This window comes from Chaetodon trifascialis, chromosome 13 (assembly GCF_039877785.1).
Source record: "Chaetodon trifascialis isolate fChaTrf1 chromosome 13, fChaTrf1.hap1, whole genome shotgun sequence".
Classification (NCBI taxonomy): domain Eukaryota; kingdom Metazoa; phylum Chordata; class Actinopteri; order Chaetodontiformes; family Chaetodontidae; genus Chaetodon; species Chaetodon trifascialis.
Genome location: NC_092068.1, coordinates 22,052,536 through 22,071,917, shown reverse-complemented (window position 1 = coordinate 22,071,917; position 19,382 = coordinate 22,052,536). Strand labels below are relative to the sequence as shown.

Sequence of the window (19,382 nt, the reverse complement as noted above, 5' to 3'; positions counted from 1 at the left end):
CATAAAAATCAGCTCATTTAAGACTCTTGGAAAGTACAAAAATGTCTTTCTGCTGTCAGATGAACAGCAGCATTTTTCCCTCTATTTCTGGACTCGTGATTATCTCCTCTGTGTTTGTGCTTCTGTCTTACGTGATGCCAGAACATGAGCTTCAGGGCTAAAGGTGTGCTCGGACTGAACGTGAAGTGAATTTCACAGGCGATGGATGAGAGTTCGCCCTGAGCTCCATGAAGATGCGACACTGTGCTCCTTTCCTTCAAAACTCTACTTCAGAAACCCCGAAGTCCCACCAGAGTCCCCTGTGAGATCTGAGATAAGTCAGACACACACACACACACACACACACACACACACACAAACACACACAGTCTGTCTGTACATAGTTAGCTGCAGCTCAAGTCCTTGTACTCCCTTTGTTTGCTTTCAAAAACAAATAAGCAGGTGCTGCAAAAACAGGCCCAGCCATAAAATCTGAGTGAAATGCTCTTTGTTAACGATGCTTTTCGTTCGTTTAGCGGTTTCTCTGTTTGAATGAAATTCACTCAGATTTCAAAGGAAACTTTCAGCGTCCAAACTTTCTGTTAATGCATCTCTTCTTTTGTTCTCCTTCAATCTGTTATGTCAGACACTCTCCCGCAGTTCTCCGCTCTATGCCGAAGGAAAGCACTTCAGATAACTATAGGATCCAGATCCATGCCCACAATCGCACACACACACACACACACACACACACACACACACACACACGCACGCACAACTGAATGTCCAAAACAACTTGACAAAGTATAGCATCCTGTCAAGTGGTGAGCTATTACTGTGTGTTATTAACTGTCTGTCTAGAGTGAGCGTGTAGGTGGAGCGGCAGCAAAGAACATGCATTAGTACGTACAGGCACACACACACACTCACACACACATACACACACATATATCTATATAAAAAATGTAACATGGATGGTAATTACATCCACGCTTGTCTTAAGAGTCTGCGTGGGAGACGGAGAGCGACGAAAGGAGGAGAGGATGCACACATAATGATTGCATAATTATTTCCTGTATGCATTGAAAGGTTGTGCGAGTGTGTGGCTATATGTCACGGAGGTGGTTTTGTGTTGTTTGTGTGTGCATAAGTGTGTGTCTATTGTCTTTTGATAGCATCTAGTATGCATGAGCTTAGGAGAAGCATGAATTCGCCTTCATCTGACCACAAACGCACTCCCCTGCCTCACCTTGAACTCGTACGATTCCTCTATGATGACCTCCAGCTTGACGTGGTCTCCCAGCATGGGACGGCCCATCTCAGCAATGCGCCGCTCCTCCTCATCTTTTCCCGCCAGAGGCTCCTCTTCCTCCTCCTCCTCCTTCTGCTGTTCCTCTGAAAACACAGCAGCCAAGAGCAGTGTTAGAAGATGCTTACTGTCAGCTCTGCTTTCAGGGAGGCCTGAGCACAGACTGTACATTAAAACAAACAATGAAATAACAAGACAGATAAAAACATAGAGAGCGGGCCGGTTAAGTTTTGGTATTGGGGAATTATTGGTCATAAAGTGAAAATGAACAGCACAGATGAAAAGTGAGGTAATACCCTATAAAATATGCAAGAACTCCCCTTTTACTTTGTCAGAAAGTATCAACAGTGTGAGAGTTATACGTGTTAATGTGCGATGGCAGCGTTCATCTGGTCACTGAATCCTTTAAAACTGGAGTTCAGTGCTGAGATACACAAAGCTCTTTATTAAATACAGAAAAATCAAATCATCAGCATCTAAGAGACCTGGTTTGGGGTGAATCACAGCAGTGATACAAAACTACGTGGTTGAAAGACGAAATCATCTGTATCTACCACCTCTCCACCTTTGTGTTAAATCAACATCTCGTTTCTGTGGTTTCAACTCATCCAATCAGGTTTACGTTATTCAGCGGTTACAGGAGCATTTCTGAATGAAAATGTATTTCCAGCGTCTCTATCGTCTCATTATCCGTCTCTCGGTTTCTCACACACGACTGACCGCCTCTCATTTCCTTTTTCTTTTTTTCCCCTTTTTCTTTATGGTGTGTGTCAGTAATTGAGATTCACTGTAGAGCCTGAACTCACTACTGGGATCAAAGAGAGAGAGAGAGAGAGAGAGAGAGAGAGAGAGAGAGAGAGAGAGAGAGAGAGAGAGAGAGAAAGGCCATGATCAAATTTTCCACAGGGGAACAGTTAGCCATGCTTTCGCCTTCCATTATGCTGCAGTGCATTGTGGGTCTGCATCAGCTCATTGGTCATTTGTTCCCCTCACTTGAGCTACAGCACGGAGCTCAGACTCAAAGACATGCATGCAGATTTCTGACAGGAGCGCTTTCATCAAACTTCAGGACTCCATCATGAGCAGGAGGCACAGTTTGGCTGAAGAATGTGCTGCGTTCACTTTCCTCAACATTTAGTCTCAAAAACAGATGCATGTTACGCTCAAGCTGCTCTGCGCTAACGATCGAGCTTCTCTTTAAATGACGATCAAGCAAAATAACTCCATGAACGTCCTCCTGAACGGTGCATTGATGCAAAGGTTACAGCATGGTGGAGCTTTTAAAGAGGCCGCCTGATCTGACAGTGAGCAAATCAGCCGTAAGATTACAGACAGGAAGCAATCACGTCAATAATACAGGCTGATCGGAGTCACAGCGACATTCAAAAGCCATTAATAACCTGTATGTTCTTTATTTTACATATTACACACAGACTGCTCTTAATTTTCAGTTCTTAAAATGTGTTAATTTTTCACTTTAAAAACATCATCTAACCTGCACAGTGAGAAACAGATCTCACATCCCCTCCCTGGTTCCCTTTTAACTTCACAATGAATTTAATTCACACACACAAACATGCACAAACACACACTATCACACACTAAATAATGGTGATTTAATGAACTCAATTAACGGCCTACACTAAGCCTCATGTGGGCTGAACGTGACCATGCAGTCTCCTCGTTAGCTACCCTCCCTCTGTGTGTGTGTGTGTGTGTGTGTGTGTGTGTGTGTGTGTGTGTGAACGGACCTGACGGAGGTTGAATGTTGCAGGCTAAGATGCTGCTTCCTGTCAGGGCTGCTGTCTGCACCATTTATCATTTTGATTTTTCCCCTCTGTTGTCCTTCTCTCTGCTCCTTTGCGGCTCAATTCCATTAAACACAACCGAAGGTGCTTTACAGCCGCAGCACGTACGCAGATACAGAGGTGAAACCGGGAATTCAGCATTAAAAGATTAATTGAACCATTTTTTTTCTACTTTTTGGAAATACACCGTCTTGCGTATACTGTATCTTTAAAAAGGCGGACAAATGATACGAGAAGGACATAATCTACTTCTCCTCCATCCCAAAATATCTGTCTCTTTGTTACATAACTGTCTCTAACCCTTTCTCCTTCTTTCTTAATCTTTATTTTCCTTTTGAGGTACCTTCTGTCGTCTCATCCTCTTTGTCACTGCCTGGCAGTATTAAAACCCACAATGTGTATTCTTCCTCTCTCTCTAATTCCTTCTTTCCTGATATAGCTTCAATTCAAATGAGCTTCGCCGCGCTGCCAGAGCAAACCAACAAAGAGCATATGACTTATTCAGTTTGCAAGCTCGCAAATGTAGCTGTCAAATTAACGCTGCTGCCTTGGTATTTTCGCTGTGAACAAATTAGCTCATGTGGGCACAGTTGGTAGCATCTTGCTCCCATTAGTAATGTCAGGAGTTCCTTTTAACATAAAGAGCACTTCTCTTTGCCTGCTGCCAACGCCAGCTGATCATTGTTTTCATCAGTCTTCCAGTCTATGCCTCCTTTGTATGGACATACTGGTCCTAATCCTGATAAGTGCAAATCTTGACGTCACATCACTAAATCAGTAGTGATTGCCTTGTCAGTCTTTCCCCACTTGTTCATGTTTCTCCTGTCTGAATGTGGAGTGTGATAAAGCATGTACTGTTAAAACTTCTCGTACAGGTTGTGTGACTTTAAATCCAGATGGAGGGCAGGAAGTGAAAACTGAAATGGAGGAAACTTCTTGCTGTGCTAGTTTGGATGAAATTACCGCAGATGGTCAACAAGACATATTTTCTGGCATTTTTTGCTCAATTTCTTGCATTTTTCACCCATGCCAACAACAACCTTTGGTACTCGATAAAAACTCCTTTTGGTTTCTCGGTTTCATAGATTTGAGTAACTGTAAACAAAGCAAAACAGGCATTTTCAGTGTGTATTATCATGTTTCCAATGCAGTAAATCTCTTCCTGCCCTCCTTCTGCAGTTCGCGCCGCAACAAAAGAGTAACGTGACATCATATGCAAACAAGCTATTGGTATAAACAAGGATTACAGCACATAGAAATGTAAATTTGTGGTTTAACTTGTTGCAACAAAACAACGTTCTGTTGCTTTAACAAAAGTGAGCGACTTCTGTGATTCTTTGTGGTTAAACATCTCCAGAGAGGCTTCGTTCCTCCACTTTGAGGACATTTACACGGCGGAGGCTTGTTCTGTGTCTTTTTAGTCTCGTCCCTGATCAAGTCAAGTCAAAACAAAGCAAGCCATGCGGCAGCAGCAGCAGCAGAGAGGCTTCAATGACTTTCTACGTGAGGAACTTCAGACAAATGTCAGATATTCTGGTCTGAAAGGGGCTGCTTGCAACAGTTAGATTAGAGTCAATGATTAAAGAGTCAGTGGACTTTGAAGCAACTTTGATTTTAACTATGAGTGAAGCAGAAAACCACGTATATCTAGTTATTTACAACCCTTACTTTGACGTGGAAATGATGTTACTGTATCTCTCTGCAAAGTCGAGATTTGTGGTGAACTTTGCACGAGCTTTATGATCGATGTGATCAGAATTAGCAATTAAAGGTGTGACGAAATCGCAGACTACTTTCACTTCTGGTTTAAGTTCAGACCATTTCCTTTGAATATCAGCCACACCTCTGACTTTCTGCCCCACCTCGTTCACTGCAGGTTTCAGTGCTGTTTCAGTGCTGCCAGGTTTCAGTCTCCTCTACGACCGTCTTGCTTGTCTCTTTTCGTCCATGGCTTCGGAAACCCTCTGCCCCCACACCTGTCCAACCATTTCTATAACTTTCTGAAACAACCCTCTTCACGCAGTGATTGGGTGTTCAGAGGTGAGAGAGGAGGGTTGAACTTCTCTTTGAACTCTCCTTTTTCGTCCTTCTCTCAGCTACCTGTGGCACTTAACGAATGCCCTCCACATTAAACGCTGCCGTGCCGACTTATAAACAGAACAGACGAAACACAATCTAAAAAGGCAAAGCCTGATCATTTTTCTTTGATGCCTTGAAATAATCACAGCATAGCGCTCGTTTGGCACACAATGAAAAACTGATACATTTTTGATGAAGTATTGACTTTTTTAAAATTTCATTAGTTTAGTGTGTCTGCGTTTGTCTGGATGAAACATGGGTCAGTGTGTGCTGACAAGAGGCAGTGTGTGCAGCGTGCATGCCGGCTTTCACACCTTGTCATGCTCTGATAGAGTCCCTAGTTCCACAGAAGTGATGGAGGACGACAGGGAGACAGGGAGAGGAGGGGAGAGGATGAAGGACTGAAGGAGAGAAAGGGTAAAGAGAGGAGAGGATTTTAACACCCTGTCAATGTTGATGGATTCAGGGTCCATCAGAGGAGGCAGAGGAAGACGAGGGAAGAGTAAGAAGGGAGGGGAGGTATCTTTGCAAACTGTCAACATGTAAAGACAAGGGGAGGAGCGGAGGGGAGAAACTTCTGCACTGTGTCAAGGAAGAGATGAGCAGATGGAAGGAGAAAGAAGACGGAGGGGGAGACAGGAGAAGACATGGTGTGTGACGGGATTAAACAGTACAGCAGGGGACGTGGCGAGGAGGAGGAGGAGGAGGAAGAAGGAGCTGGTGCACTGTCACACTTTTGGAGAGTCCCATAGGAGGAGGAGACAGAAGAGGAGTAGGAGGAGTGAAACTTTTAGCTAGTCTTGTTTGTCCACAGGGGAGCAGAAGGGAGGAGAGGAGGGGAGGGGAGAGGACAAAAAAGGGAAAGGAAGATGGAATGAGTAGGAAGACGGCAGATAAGAGGTTGAAGAGGAGAGGGGGAGGTCAAACAGGTGGAGGAGGAAGGAGGAGGAACAAGAAATAATGGAAAAAGAGCAAAATGGATGAGGATGAAGGACAGTTGAGGAAGACAAGAAAGGCGAGAAATGGAGGAGGATAAGAGGAGGCAGATGAGGAAGAATGAATAGAAAATGAAGGAGCAGGTCAGATGAGGATGAGGAAAAAGAGGGTGGGGGATGAAGATCTGAGAAAGAAACAACTGTGTCTCCTAGAAATCTCTGCACACGGCGACTGACAAAGTTTGCTGGGAGCAATCAAAGCGTGACTAAATGTTTTCATGGTTACATTTTAGCTACAAAAGCCAGACTGTGGTCTTGGTTAAATACTGAGAAAATCAAGAGATTTGAAACATGATAGAGGATGAATTTAATTGATTAACATTTAACCAAAACCAGAGTCTTTCCCCGCTTAAAGCGACTACGATCAATACATTTATAATAAAATGTGAAAACAATGTGAGCATATGAAATCAGCCACTGATGGAGCTGCCGAGTCTGCGGCTGCTCTGAGCTTTACGGAGCTTCACACGGAGTTTCAGCTCATTATGTAGCTGTAGCTGCACAGCTGTTTAGGTTCACTCTCATCGCTTTTCCATCATTTTCAGCTGCATCATGCAGCTCTTTTATGTGAAAATGCTCTAAAACCCACTGGACAGTATCTGCCCATCAGCAGACAGACACAGTTAGAGATTGGCTGGTGAACATAGTCGAGTATTTAGCAGCTAAAGAGCCTGACGTTTCCCTCAGGAGTTAGACGAAAATAGAGCTAAAGCAGAGTAAATATTGGACTAAAACTCACCAGGTGACCAGACACACAACTTCAAATGTATGATAAAGTTGTTCTATAGCAGCTGATTGCGTAAATAAGGAACTATTTGCAAACATGTTCTTCATATCTGAAGGTGATGATATGTCAGTGCTGTGGTCACATCTTTGTTTTCAGCTGCCCCCTAGTGGCCAAAAATTGCATGCAGGTTTAGCCAAAGTGTCTTAACTGCCGACATTTCCATGTCATGGAACGAGGGATGAGGAGCAAGCGTCAATCCCTGAAAAGTTGATAGATTTACAGTGTGATCTATATAATCTTCTGTGCCATCATCTACTTTTTTATCTTCTGTATATTTACTCTTAGCGTGCAATAACAATTAATTGAACTAAAAAGACAACAGCTACATTAATTTCCAATTATCATCAATCACTGCTGATGTAAATGTTGCTTATTTCTGCACACGAAGATACAAATGCAAGATGCAAATAAATTCATTTACATTCTTCGGTGATTTACGCTGATTAATGACAGACTCTGTGATACTGTTTCAACACGTCATTAAAATGCATTACTGATGCTGTTTACTTCTGTAAACATCATAACGAAGGGTTCAGTGAGTCTGTACATGACGGAAATGTAATGCACATTGTAATGATTAAACTAAATATGGAGAGACCTCGGTGAACACACACACACACACACACACACACACACACACACACACACACACACACACACACACACACACACACACACAAGCAGACGCCGACTGGCATGACAAGGAGAGTATCATGTCTCCCATTAATTTATGTTGTTTAGCACACACACAGTCCTAATGTCAGGGTTAGCAATTAAGTTATGTACTATTGCATAATGAAACACACACACGCTCACACACGAGGACAAAGGGAAGGGAGGATGAGAGGGGAGGACACTGCTGTCAAAATCTGTACATTTGTGACCACACACATACAGAGTGTGGTCACATGTTGCAATGTATTTCACTCTACAAGTGCATACTGTGTGTGTTCATGCACATTGGTACTGCGTGTGTGTATAAGGACATGAGGTCATCATCCTCTGCGGGGCGCGTGTGTTTTCAGCTGGTTTCCCCCTCAGCACTGTTCCTTCCTCACGCTGCACCGTCTCCCACCCAGATGACTGATGGAGGTTCACAGGCTGCAGTGAACTCGCCTCTGCCTCCCTGTCCTGCGGCTCCTCTGGACCAAATCAAAAACCTGCAATATCACCGGGTCACCTGGAAACGTCTAAAGCCTCCAGAAAAAAAAACAGAAAAATCTCCTACATGAAAGACGAGGGAGTCAGAGATGCATTTTCTCTCTTTACAGAGGAGAAATCCAGCCTACGTATCATCAACAGCGCTGTTCGATGACTGGATGTGTCTCAACCTGCACAAACAAACAAAAGCTGGATGCAAGCTTGCACCTGCTCTCCAGAGGTTGTTGAAAGCTGTTGAAAAGCTAGAAATAGCAGAGGTTGAAAGAGGTTAATGGAAAAGTAAATCACACGCTTTTCATTCTCTCCTGTACAAATGAGAACTTGTAGCAGCTCCGTGGCCTCGTATTACCATGAAATAATTGTTGGGAGGCAGATTTGTGATTAAATGGTGAATTTTACTCCAAACGGGTACAAATGCTCTGAACCAGCAGGGACTACTTTGGCCGTCTCCAGTGGAAGCGATGGTGGTGGATAAAACAAACCGCTGCTTGGTATGTGTGTTATAGCTATGATGAGTAACGGGTTGACTGGCCAAACACTTTAAAAGTCGTCAAAGTACTTTTCAAAAAGGCACAGAACCGTCGGCTTCGCTCTGCATAATGGAAATTTCAAGCTGCATGATATCACGTAAACAGCAGCAGCGCTCAGCGGACAGTCGAGGGCTGCTGCTGCTGCAGTAAAAGCCTTGTTACTCATCCACAACGTTTCTGTTCTCAGTGAAGTCAAACAGCAACAAGAGGAGTGACTGAGCTGCACCGTTTCCCTTCCCATCTCTCTAACTGCGACGCCTCATATCAGTATAGCAAATGTCAGACCCAGCGCTTGTTTAGTCAGTACATTAATCCTGTCAACCTCTGCAGCCTACAGCAAGAAGAAGCAAGGAAAATGAAAGAATTAAAAAGAAAAAAGTAATATCAGGCCTTTATCTCTGGCTCAGAGGCACTTCATTAAAATATGAAGTTCTGGTTTGACAGAAGATGAAATGGGACTTTTCTGTTTTCCAATAACAAAAACTGACTGTTTTCTCTTAACGCTCCCTGAATGTTAAAGCTGACTTTCTGAAATTTGTATCTGAGGCCACAATCCACACTTTAATCAACATTAGAGCGTGAATGAAATATGAAGGTTTGTGCCAAAATGCACTGGGAAAATCAATTGTCCGGGCCAGCGTCTCGTGCTCTTTCAGAGTTCATCTACTGGAAGCTCTGCCCTTTTGAACACTGACGCAGAAGTTAAAAATGTTATGTCTGTATACTTTCAGTGATTCACCTGATTTCTGCCATGAAATGCAAACATGTTAAACAGCTGAAACATATTTGCATTTGTACTCCAAACTAATGTTCGAGCAGATCCTCTGCTGACGGATACTTTTTCAGCACAACGTGTTTGAAACGATACGATCTTTAATGACACGTTCAAAGTACTGAAGCCATCAATAGGGATAAATAAATACAACAGATCTACAATCAGATTTTCAACCCAAGGCTGCACAGATGGAACAGCAGGGAAGAAGATTACCTGAGAGACAGAGATATGAAATTGTTTTGTTTTTTTTTATGCTAGTGTTGCATCGAAGTTTAAAACTCGTCGTAACACTCATGGATTGAAGTATTTCTATCTGTGCAGCAGTTTTTAATGAAACCACGTAAACAGTATTCTTACTTTATTGTAAGGATACTCCAGAACTGATGAGAAATATGTGCTGATATGCCGAGCGTCAGTGTCAATTATTCAGAAAATGTTATTGATCCCTGAGGGGAAATCGGGTCTGTTGCTCCCAACAGCAATAAAAATAGAAAAAGACATAAGAATGTCTCATAAATAGTAAACAATATGAAATATGTGTTGTGAATATGTAAACTATGTGTAATACACAACAACTGAACTATATCTACTGTGCAACACTCTACTTCAAGTAATAAGAATAATAGAATACTACTACTACTGCTAATACTACAAACAGTGATTTTACTATTGATTAGTTTCATTTGTGAGGCCTCTGCTGCCCACTGCATCACAGTTAGTTTTCACAAATAACATGACTGTGTCTTCTAAGTTCATAAAATATTGTTTTTCCATTTGCGTCAGAGCACCTAAGGATATTTAGCATGTTTGATATTGCTATCTAAACCCCTCCAAGCAGCATGAGCTGGGATCAAAAATGACATTTAAAATGAAATTTAACTGTCTGCAGAAGTAAAGTAAGAGACACTTTTCTGAAGAACAGTTCCAAAAACTTAGAATTAATGAACTTTTCCCCCCAAATAAAAGACAAGTGAGGGTCTGTTTTGAACCATCAGTACACACACAGCTGACAGAAACGCATGTATATGCAAGCAAACACATGGCAAGTGTGTGCGCATGAACACACACATTCAGACAGACACACACACACACACAGTCACGGGACAAAGGCCATTAAGATCTGTGCAGGGCTAATTTAGCTCAGAGATAACCACCATGCCAGTTCATAAAACGCACAAACCCACTGCAGCCCCTAAGCTGTGTGCGTGTGTGTGTGTATCCCGGAGGTGTGTTTGATCTCCTGACTGTGATAATGTGATATCCAGCCCTTGTCTTTGATCCACTCATCACTATAAACACTACTGATGCCTGGTAAACACACGCCGCTGCCATTAACACACTGATAGCACTGCCCGATGTGTGTGTGTGCGAGTGTGTTTATGAGCGAGAAACAGACACAGAGCTACTTTTAATGAATGTACCCAGTGGACCTAAAGGCAGTTTAAGGACAGCCCCTTTAGATAACAGCCCGAGTGGTGGGCTGGTTTCCCACCTCACATTAACAAGCATTTGTGGTTCATTTCAGCTTAAACACAAATAATCTTCACATAAAGTGCTGTTTGCTTCAGAGTTGATTTAAAAATCATAGCTGAAAGGCGCATTTGTTTGCGGGTCCCTGTGTGTGTGTGTGTGTGTGTGTGTGTGTGTTTGAAAGGCAATAAATAACAAATGGAAAATCGGCCGTGTTTGTTCCAACTCTCTATTACATTAAACGCTAATCGGAACAGAGGCAGATGAGTGGCTTGGATGAGATAGTGGATTAACACAGTGGAAAACAGATGCACAGATGTGGCATGTGGCTGAGGACACACACACACACATGCATGACATATCTGAAACCATACACACTCGAGTGAAAACACTACGTAGCAGCTCTCAAAGTGACGGCTCCGCGTGCATATTTGCATTTAAATTAAGAGCATTTTAAACTGTGAAACCTTTGACTGTCCTCAGTCTTGTGCTCAATGTATTTGACAATGGTGTGTTGCGTAACGGTGTGACACAACCATTAGCTCCACAAACAGGAAGGTTTAATGGTCTCCCTGCAGAGGAAAGGCTTTGTTTGTGATATGATTCAGCGGAGATTGAAGACAATGTAAATTTCATGCTTTATCCCTCATTGTATTACAGTGAACGTCTTGTATTTAAACTGCCTTTTATCTCTGCTGACGTCTTCAGGCTCTTTGTGAATCGTCGCTGTCCTGTGGGAAGCACGAATCTCCGAAATGTCATCGTTTCATGAGCTCAGAGCAAACCTGTTGTCAGCTTTGTACCTGTTTCTGGTAATCTAATGAGATCTTAAACCGTACAATCGGGCCAGGACAGCTAGCTTGTGGATGCTATCTCAACTGTTTCTACTGTGGAGCCTTTCTTTCTTTTTATGTGCTTGGAAGAAAGATGTGCTGATAGTACTGTATAAAGCCCATAACAGCCATAAGAGCCTGGGTAATAGCACATGATGATGTGCTGTTTGCCTTAAACTGTGATATCTGCGCTGTGGGTGTTCATTAATACCATATTGACCCACGAGACACATAAAGCTAAAACTATGACTTCGAGGCTTTCCTTGGTGAGACGCTCTTCACGTCAGTCATATCCACAGTGAACACCCTCATGGGTATTATCTCTATATGTCGTTCTTTGGGCCCGAATGTGAACACTTTGAAGCAAACAGAGTCATTTTCAAACACCGGCAGGGAACAGATCTGAGCGCATGAAGAGCTCTCGGGCGGACGAGGAGGAAACGAGCGAACAGGGAGGAGGAAAAGGGAAAGGAGAAGAAAGGAGAGCACAGGTGTGATTCCCACCGAGTTTTCTGCACAGGCCTCTGAGGAGAAGCGGAGGAAGAACAGCGGGAAAAAAAAAGGAAAGAAAAGCGTCCAGAGGGGAGCGGCAGAATCACTCCAGCGTGAGTTCAACCTGAATCCCAAATCAACAGGCCTGTTAAAACATAAGCGATTAGGGAGCAGCATTTTGTCACTTCAGGAATACGGTTTAAGAGCGCCTGATGCTGTGATTTTATTTCCTGCAACGCTGCCAGCTGTAAAGTGCTTTTTCTCTTGCCAACTTTTAAGTGCTCTTGTCTGGGTTATCGTATAAGGCTTTGCATAAAATAAATATGATTCAAGTTGCACAAACTCAGATAAGATGAAGATCACACCTACTCTGTGCTGCACGTCCCAAACATTACCTGTCAATCAAACAGCATGGGCAGGACTGTTTTTCCTGGATCTCTCTCTCTGTAGGTGAAGTTATGCTTTCTGTATCAGGTGATCTGAACTATGTCCCAATAATTGTGCAATAACTGTCCTTTGTGCAAAGCATTTTGGGGGAACAGCATCCGCAAACACTCAAAAATCACAATTTTTTGAGCATGCATAGGATGTGAACACACCACATAATCAAAACCTGCTTAAAATTGTATATATTATTTAATTGGGATGCAGCAAATCTTTCCTGAACTGACTGCAGAGTGAACTAATTGGCCTGTTAATTCAGGATTCTCTAAGGTGCACTGTCATTGCTGATTGGCTCTCACACCTGTCCGTTCCTTCCCGCTGCGTCTCCATTGGGGGGTTTCAAGCAGAATGTAGAAGGAGGACTGCTTATTGTACTCCTCCCGGTCTAAGATCCTAATGGTTATGCTCTTCCTGTATGGGACACACACATACACACACACATAGAGGGAGGTGGTGAATGCATGCATGGTAAACAAACAACATGGCAAGGTATGCACACACACGCACGCACGCACACACAGTGGAGTGGTGGATGTGGTGGGATGAGGTGATCCACAACCAGCTGCATGTGCACTGTCACAGTAAGGAGGCACCAGGAGGCACAGAGAGACGTTTAAATCAGAATCTGCTCCTGTGCGCCTCCTTGTGTTGAGAACATGCAGCCTCTGCAGACACAGCGGCGGACTCCCCGAGGTGAGCGTCCACCCCCCTTCCTGACCTTTGGTGTCGTTGCTCTCCACCAGGCGAGGCTCTCCAATCTCTATGTAGAAGGTTTTGTTCTTCTCGTACTCCTCGTCGTCGATTACTTTCACCTTGATGGTTTTACTGAGGAGGAGGAGGAGGAGGGGGGAGGAAGGAAAAGAGGAGGAGGGAAGAGAAGAAGGCAGAAGAAGTGAGGAAAGGACAGGCTGGAAACTGGAAAACCAAGAGGAAACAGAAAAGAGCAGCGTTGGGTTTTCCCACAAGCACCTAAAGCTCCAGAAAATACCTCCAACATCGGCGAGTCGTTCGCCAGCTTAAAAAAAAAAAAGTCCTGCTCTCTTAATCAGCTGTTTTACCTCGAAGTCTGATAAAACTTTGTACATTTCCACCTGATCTCACCATAACATCGGACGTCAGATTAATCTTTGATGTTATCGGAACAGCTCACATTAGTCTGACAAGATTGATCTGATAAACTCCTCGCTGTGCCAGCCTGACCGAGGCTCAATTCAATCTCCCGCTATATCAGCCTTTTTTTTCTAAATACAAAAAACTTGGATGCTCAAAGCTAAGCGAAGACTGGAAGTGGCTGCAGAGTTTATCAACCCTGTTAGTCATTTTGGCAGGTGAGCAATGGTGAGTCACGGCGATGAATCTGGCTTGCACGATCGGGAGAATTTTGGGACGCTGCAGCAGGTTTGTTATTTTAGTATCACACCACAGGTTGACATGATAATCCCAAACAGGGATAATTGAAGTCTTTAAATTTAAAGCAAAAGAGGATTAAAAAAATGTCCTTGGTGCCTGTGGGAAACCAGGACAATTCACCGTCAATTCAGCCGATCCAAGAACTCCATTTCATTCAAATCTGCTGTAAAAGGTTTCAGCTAAAGGTTAGCCGATGCAGGATATAAAAAAATAATTCAAAATGAGCACTTAAGCAAATGAGTTGTGGGTTCTTTCGCTTGGCGGGCTGAATTCAAAGTGAACTGACACGTACCGCCTTTGAAGCTGAACAGCATACAGACAAGTCCGAGGCAGCAGAAGAGTGATAAATCATCCGAGAGCGAAAGGAGAGAGCGAGCAGGAAAATAACAATGGAGGAGGAGCGACTGTTTTGAACAGAAATAGATGTCTGCTGCTGCAATTAACACCTTCAACACCTTCAATTAACAGCCTCGACAGGACACAGTACAGGTGTGGCAGGGTAAGTATAACAAGCATCCTGATATAACACAACTGAAACAACACTGTAAGAACCACAAGCACGTGTGTAGATCTCTACACTTTCAAAGCAAGAAAGCAGCCAGTCAATCATTCTGTCCAATGAGCAACAAGCGATGAGTTTCTGACCAAGCAAATGTCCAAGACTCAGTGCGTGCGTGTGTCTGTGTTTATCGTGGCACTTGGGCTCGGTCATATTTGGCGGGAGCAGGACGCCGTGTGTGTATACAGTATGAGTGTGTGAGTGAGGGCCTGCGGACGTGGGCGTGTGTGCGAATGTGTGTGTTTATCTGTGTTTCCAGTCTGGAACAAAACCCATATTCTGATCCAAATCCACTACAGACAGTGACAAAGACATCTGAGAGAATACTCATAATCTGGCCTATAGGGTGGGAAACGGGAACACACACACACGCGCGCGCACACACACACACACACACACACACACACACACACACACACACACACACACACACACACACACACACACACACACACACACACTTACATAAGCCACTGTCTCTGATAACAGGCCTGCAAGCTGTTTTGAATCATCAGCGGGCATCGTGTTAGCAGCTTTTGAATCTCTTAACTGAGGAGCTATTTGACAAGCAAGAGGCACCGTTCATGTGCTGTCACACACACACATGTACACACATCTGCCTGGCACTGGGCACCTGAGGGAGTATTCAGATGTTTTATCTAATTTAAGGTAACAATACCACACTATAAAAGGAATATATTATATGGAAAAGTCCAGCATTAAACTAATAATAATAATAATTAAAAGCAAAAGCACTGATTTTCAGGATCTTATAATATGGCGCATTCGATATTTTTGGAATAGCTGTCAAGTTAGTCTAGTTGAGTGGACCTCCAAGGCATAATGTAGTGTATAATGGAAATAAAGGAGTCATGGACAAGCACCTAAAAGCATGCTTATGAATACATCTACATTTGTACTTCCTACCACTGACAGCCTCAGTGATGACAGAAGACGTAAAGCAGGCGACTAATCATCCAATTATACTCAGGAGCGTCACAGGTTAATCCGTCAGCCGCATAATACCAATACAGTAAAGGGGCAAACCATTAAAATTTCACATGCAAATACCGACACACACGTGCAAATGTCAGGAGCTACCTCGTTACACTGGATGGATTAACCCATTCATCACTGTCTCATTACAAGCAGATGGAGAGCAGTTTTCACCCTCCGGCCCTGACGAGCTCCGAACCGTCAGGCTGTCAGTTAGCGCTCACACAGCTGCAGACCTGACAGAGTAAAACCCTCCCCTGCCTCAGGGTGGAGCCCTTGAGCAAGGCACTTCCTCAGGCGGGGGGCACTCAGGGAATGGCAGTGTTTACATTCCCACTGGGTATACAATCACTGCTCCCACTTCAATTAATACAAGGCGTATTACCAGTTGAGTGGAGGTGCACGGGGAATCCCTCTCACATTTATGTCTCACTGTTTCTATGTTTGTGGGAGGTAAACAAACTTGGTGACTGGCTCCCTCTCTGCCCTATCAGAGCTCTCATTAGCAGTTTAATGTGTGTGTGTGTGTGTGTGGGGGGGGGATTTTGGGCTGCATTTCCCTTTAAAAACAACAAAGTTTCTACCAAATCAGCTCCAGAACAAATGTTTTCCTATCGTTAACCTCACTAATCAAAGCCTCTGTGAAAGATTTTACCAGTGAAGTCTATCTGACTGGAAATCACAGGAAGCTTAAATGACTCTTTGTGTGGAAACAGAATAAAAAAATGTGATTTAACTCTCCACAAATGTGTAAAACGACAATGAATCATTTCTGCAGAGACAGACTGGTGGACTTTTTATTTTCCCAGAATGGTGACTCGTCTGCTGAAGCTGGCAAACCTCGCAGATGACCAATTCGCTGGAAAAACACACACACACACACACACACACACACACACACACACACACACACACACACACACACACACACACACACACACTGCCACACGCATGTGCAGCCAAACAAACACATGCAAACAGTGCATCAATGTACGTATAATTTATCCACTACAAACCGGACTTATCTTCATCTCCCCCCGTCGTTTCTCTCTCTTTCTTGTAACACACACTCAAAAACATGAACACACACACAGGCACACACATGCACGTGCGCTCCCCTCCACATGACAAACATGCTGGCTGTACAGTATGCTGTCCCATTGCCATGGCAACGCAATGTTTGGGGAACCAACACGGGTGGAGAAGATTGTTTCCAGACCAGTGATTTGTGTGTGTGTACATGAGTGTGTGTGTTCGTACTGACAAGTGAGTGTGTTTGAGAGAGAGGTCACATACTGTACACACACTACGCTGATTTGTGTGTCTATATGTGTGTGTAATAATGTGTGTGAGAGGCTTTGATGTTACACAGTAGTTGTACACTGTTGCAGCAGCGGTGCCTCTTTGTGTGTCTGTATTCAATCAAATGTTAATCTACAAACATATGGAGTTAAAGTGGTCCGTGTGTGTGTGTGTGTGTGTGTGTGTGTGGGATGGTTCAATAAGGTAAAATAAAGGAAAAATGCTATGCCATGCTAATAATATAAGGAAATATGCGAAAGCGCACTGAAAGTAAAATTTACTTTCTTTACACACATGAATATTTGTTCCTCTGTACTTGTGAGGACCCTCAGTGACGTGACACATGTCCTTTGACCTGAAGCTGAACTTTACCCTGAACATGGACCCTGAAACCTCGTCTGAACTGTCAAAATGCCTGCTGACAGCGGCCCAGCCACAACATCATCACTCTCCATGCTCTGACTCTCTGAAGTCATCATTCACGCACACACACGCACACACACACACACACAGACAGAGGCGGTATCACACTTGCATGGCAGCATTCACACTTGTGTGCTCTGACACCCACACGAACACATTCAAGGAATTTCAGCAGAAGGAATTAAAAATGCACACACACACACACACACACGCACACACACACACACACACACACACACACACACACACACACACACACACACACACACACACACACACACACACACACATTACTCCAGGGATGGTGTGCGTACATCTGTGTTTCCACAGCGATGTCCTCCATCTCACTCAGCATAAAAAACAAGTGAACATCTGAGCAGCTGCGACAGACCTCCACTCCATCACTTCTCCATCACCCTCCATCTCCTCCTCTCCTCCCTCTGTTTCATCTGCTGTTTCTCTCCTTTGTCTTTCATAAACAAGATTTCTGAGACACTTTTAACGCTTGGCCTCTGCCTGGGTTTATAAAACATTTCATAGAAGCTCTTGAATAGAGAAAACTCCCTCGAATTAGCCAGAGGAATAAGAGATAATGGAATAAACAGGCGATGGATTGTTCAAACACAGCTTGACTGGCTCATGTTAAAGCACCCGACAGGTTCATAAACTACAAACACACGCCGTTGCCAATTGATGATCTGAATGCGCCAAAATACAGTTTCACTGTGTCTGTTCATGCCGCTGACCTTTACTTTCCTTTTTGCTGATCAACTTTGTTCATGTTTGGCTTTCTGTTGTCATGATTTTCCACCCTCGTCCTCTTGCTGACTAAATGATTTCACAGGTTTTTGGCTATGGCGCTCCGGCAATTTGGACCCTGAGTATTTGCCATAATGCTTTGAGACATTAAAGTGCCCCCTGCCCAAGGCCTTTTGAAGGCGCAGATCACAAGATTTGGCTCAAAAACATCAAAATTAACTACATGTCCCTGCTGTTCCGTTATAAACAGGATGGGGAAAGATGTGTGGCAATGCCTGGCAAATTGAGAGCTAATTTATATGAACTACACCACAAAAAAGGGAGAATTTCAAGCAAAAACTCCCCAAAAGCAGATAAAATCAGATGCCAGCAGGCGGATTCAAAACCCACATTTATCCCTCTGGTGGTGATCCACATGTGATATTATAGGTGAAATTACCAACTGCTGTTTTCACATGACAACTTATACCCTCTATAATTCACGTGTTGTCATCACAGCCAGGTTATTTGACCGGCTGGTTTGTTTTCTCAAACATAGCGCATACCGCCCGCCCGCCTCTGCAGCTGTGACGGAGGATCCTCGATCTTGCACGCTGTCGTTGAGTTTTTTTTTTTTTTTTCCGTTTGCTCTTCAGATGTGTACTTTCTAAGTTTGCGCGCATGCTGTATCTTCTATCTAGCTGAGAAAACAAAGTTGTCAGTGTGTGGTCGCCCACAGGGCCGCTCTGCTGCACGGCGCACATTTGACACTATCCAAGCACTTTCCCCTGCTTCACACACAAACACAAATACACAGGAAGTTGTAAAGCACAACAGGCAGCAGCGCCGGTCACTCCCCTCGCCTCAGCAACCTGCCTTAGCGACGTATTTGGATCGGAAAATTTGAGTTTGGGAACCTCTGCTTTATTTTAGGTTTGAGGAAAAAATGCTGCCGGTCAGCTGGTGTGTGTGTGTGTTTGTGTGTGCGTGTGTGTACGGGAGGAGGAAGGGGGGAAACTGGGTAACCAGGTCCAGTTTAAATGACAGTGATGGAACAAACCTGTGTGTTTATCTTTGTTTGTGTGTGTGTGTGTGTGGCTGTGTTTATAATCCGAACATTTTAAGTGCTTTTAATAATGACATATTTCAACACGTTGACTCAGTCAGCATATGAGCGTGTCTGTATGTGTGCTCACACGCAGGGTTGCATGAATCTTTCATCCAATCTTTTGTTTAAATTGGAGTTTGGTGGGAGAGGGGCGTGTGTGTGTGTGTGTGTGTGTGTGTGTGTG

General features: G+C 43.7%; 1 protein-coding gene across 1 annotated transcript in view; it reads right to left on the bottom strand.

Moving 5' to 3' along the window:
* slc8a1b (solute carrier family 8 member 1b) overlaps nucleotides 1-19,382 on the bottom strand; it is a 130,848-nt gene that overhangs the window by 24,377 nt on the left and 87,089 nt on the right. The window contains exons 5-6 of the mRNA XM_070978296.1: nucleotides 13,381-13,487; nucleotides 1,229-1,374 (exon numbers count right to left, since the gene is read on the bottom strand). Coding sequence (XP_070834397.1) covers nucleotides 1,229-1,374; nucleotides 13,381-13,487 — 253 coding nt within the window. The remainder of the gene's footprint in view (nucleotides 1-1,228; nucleotides 1,375-13,380; nucleotides 13,488-19,382) is intronic.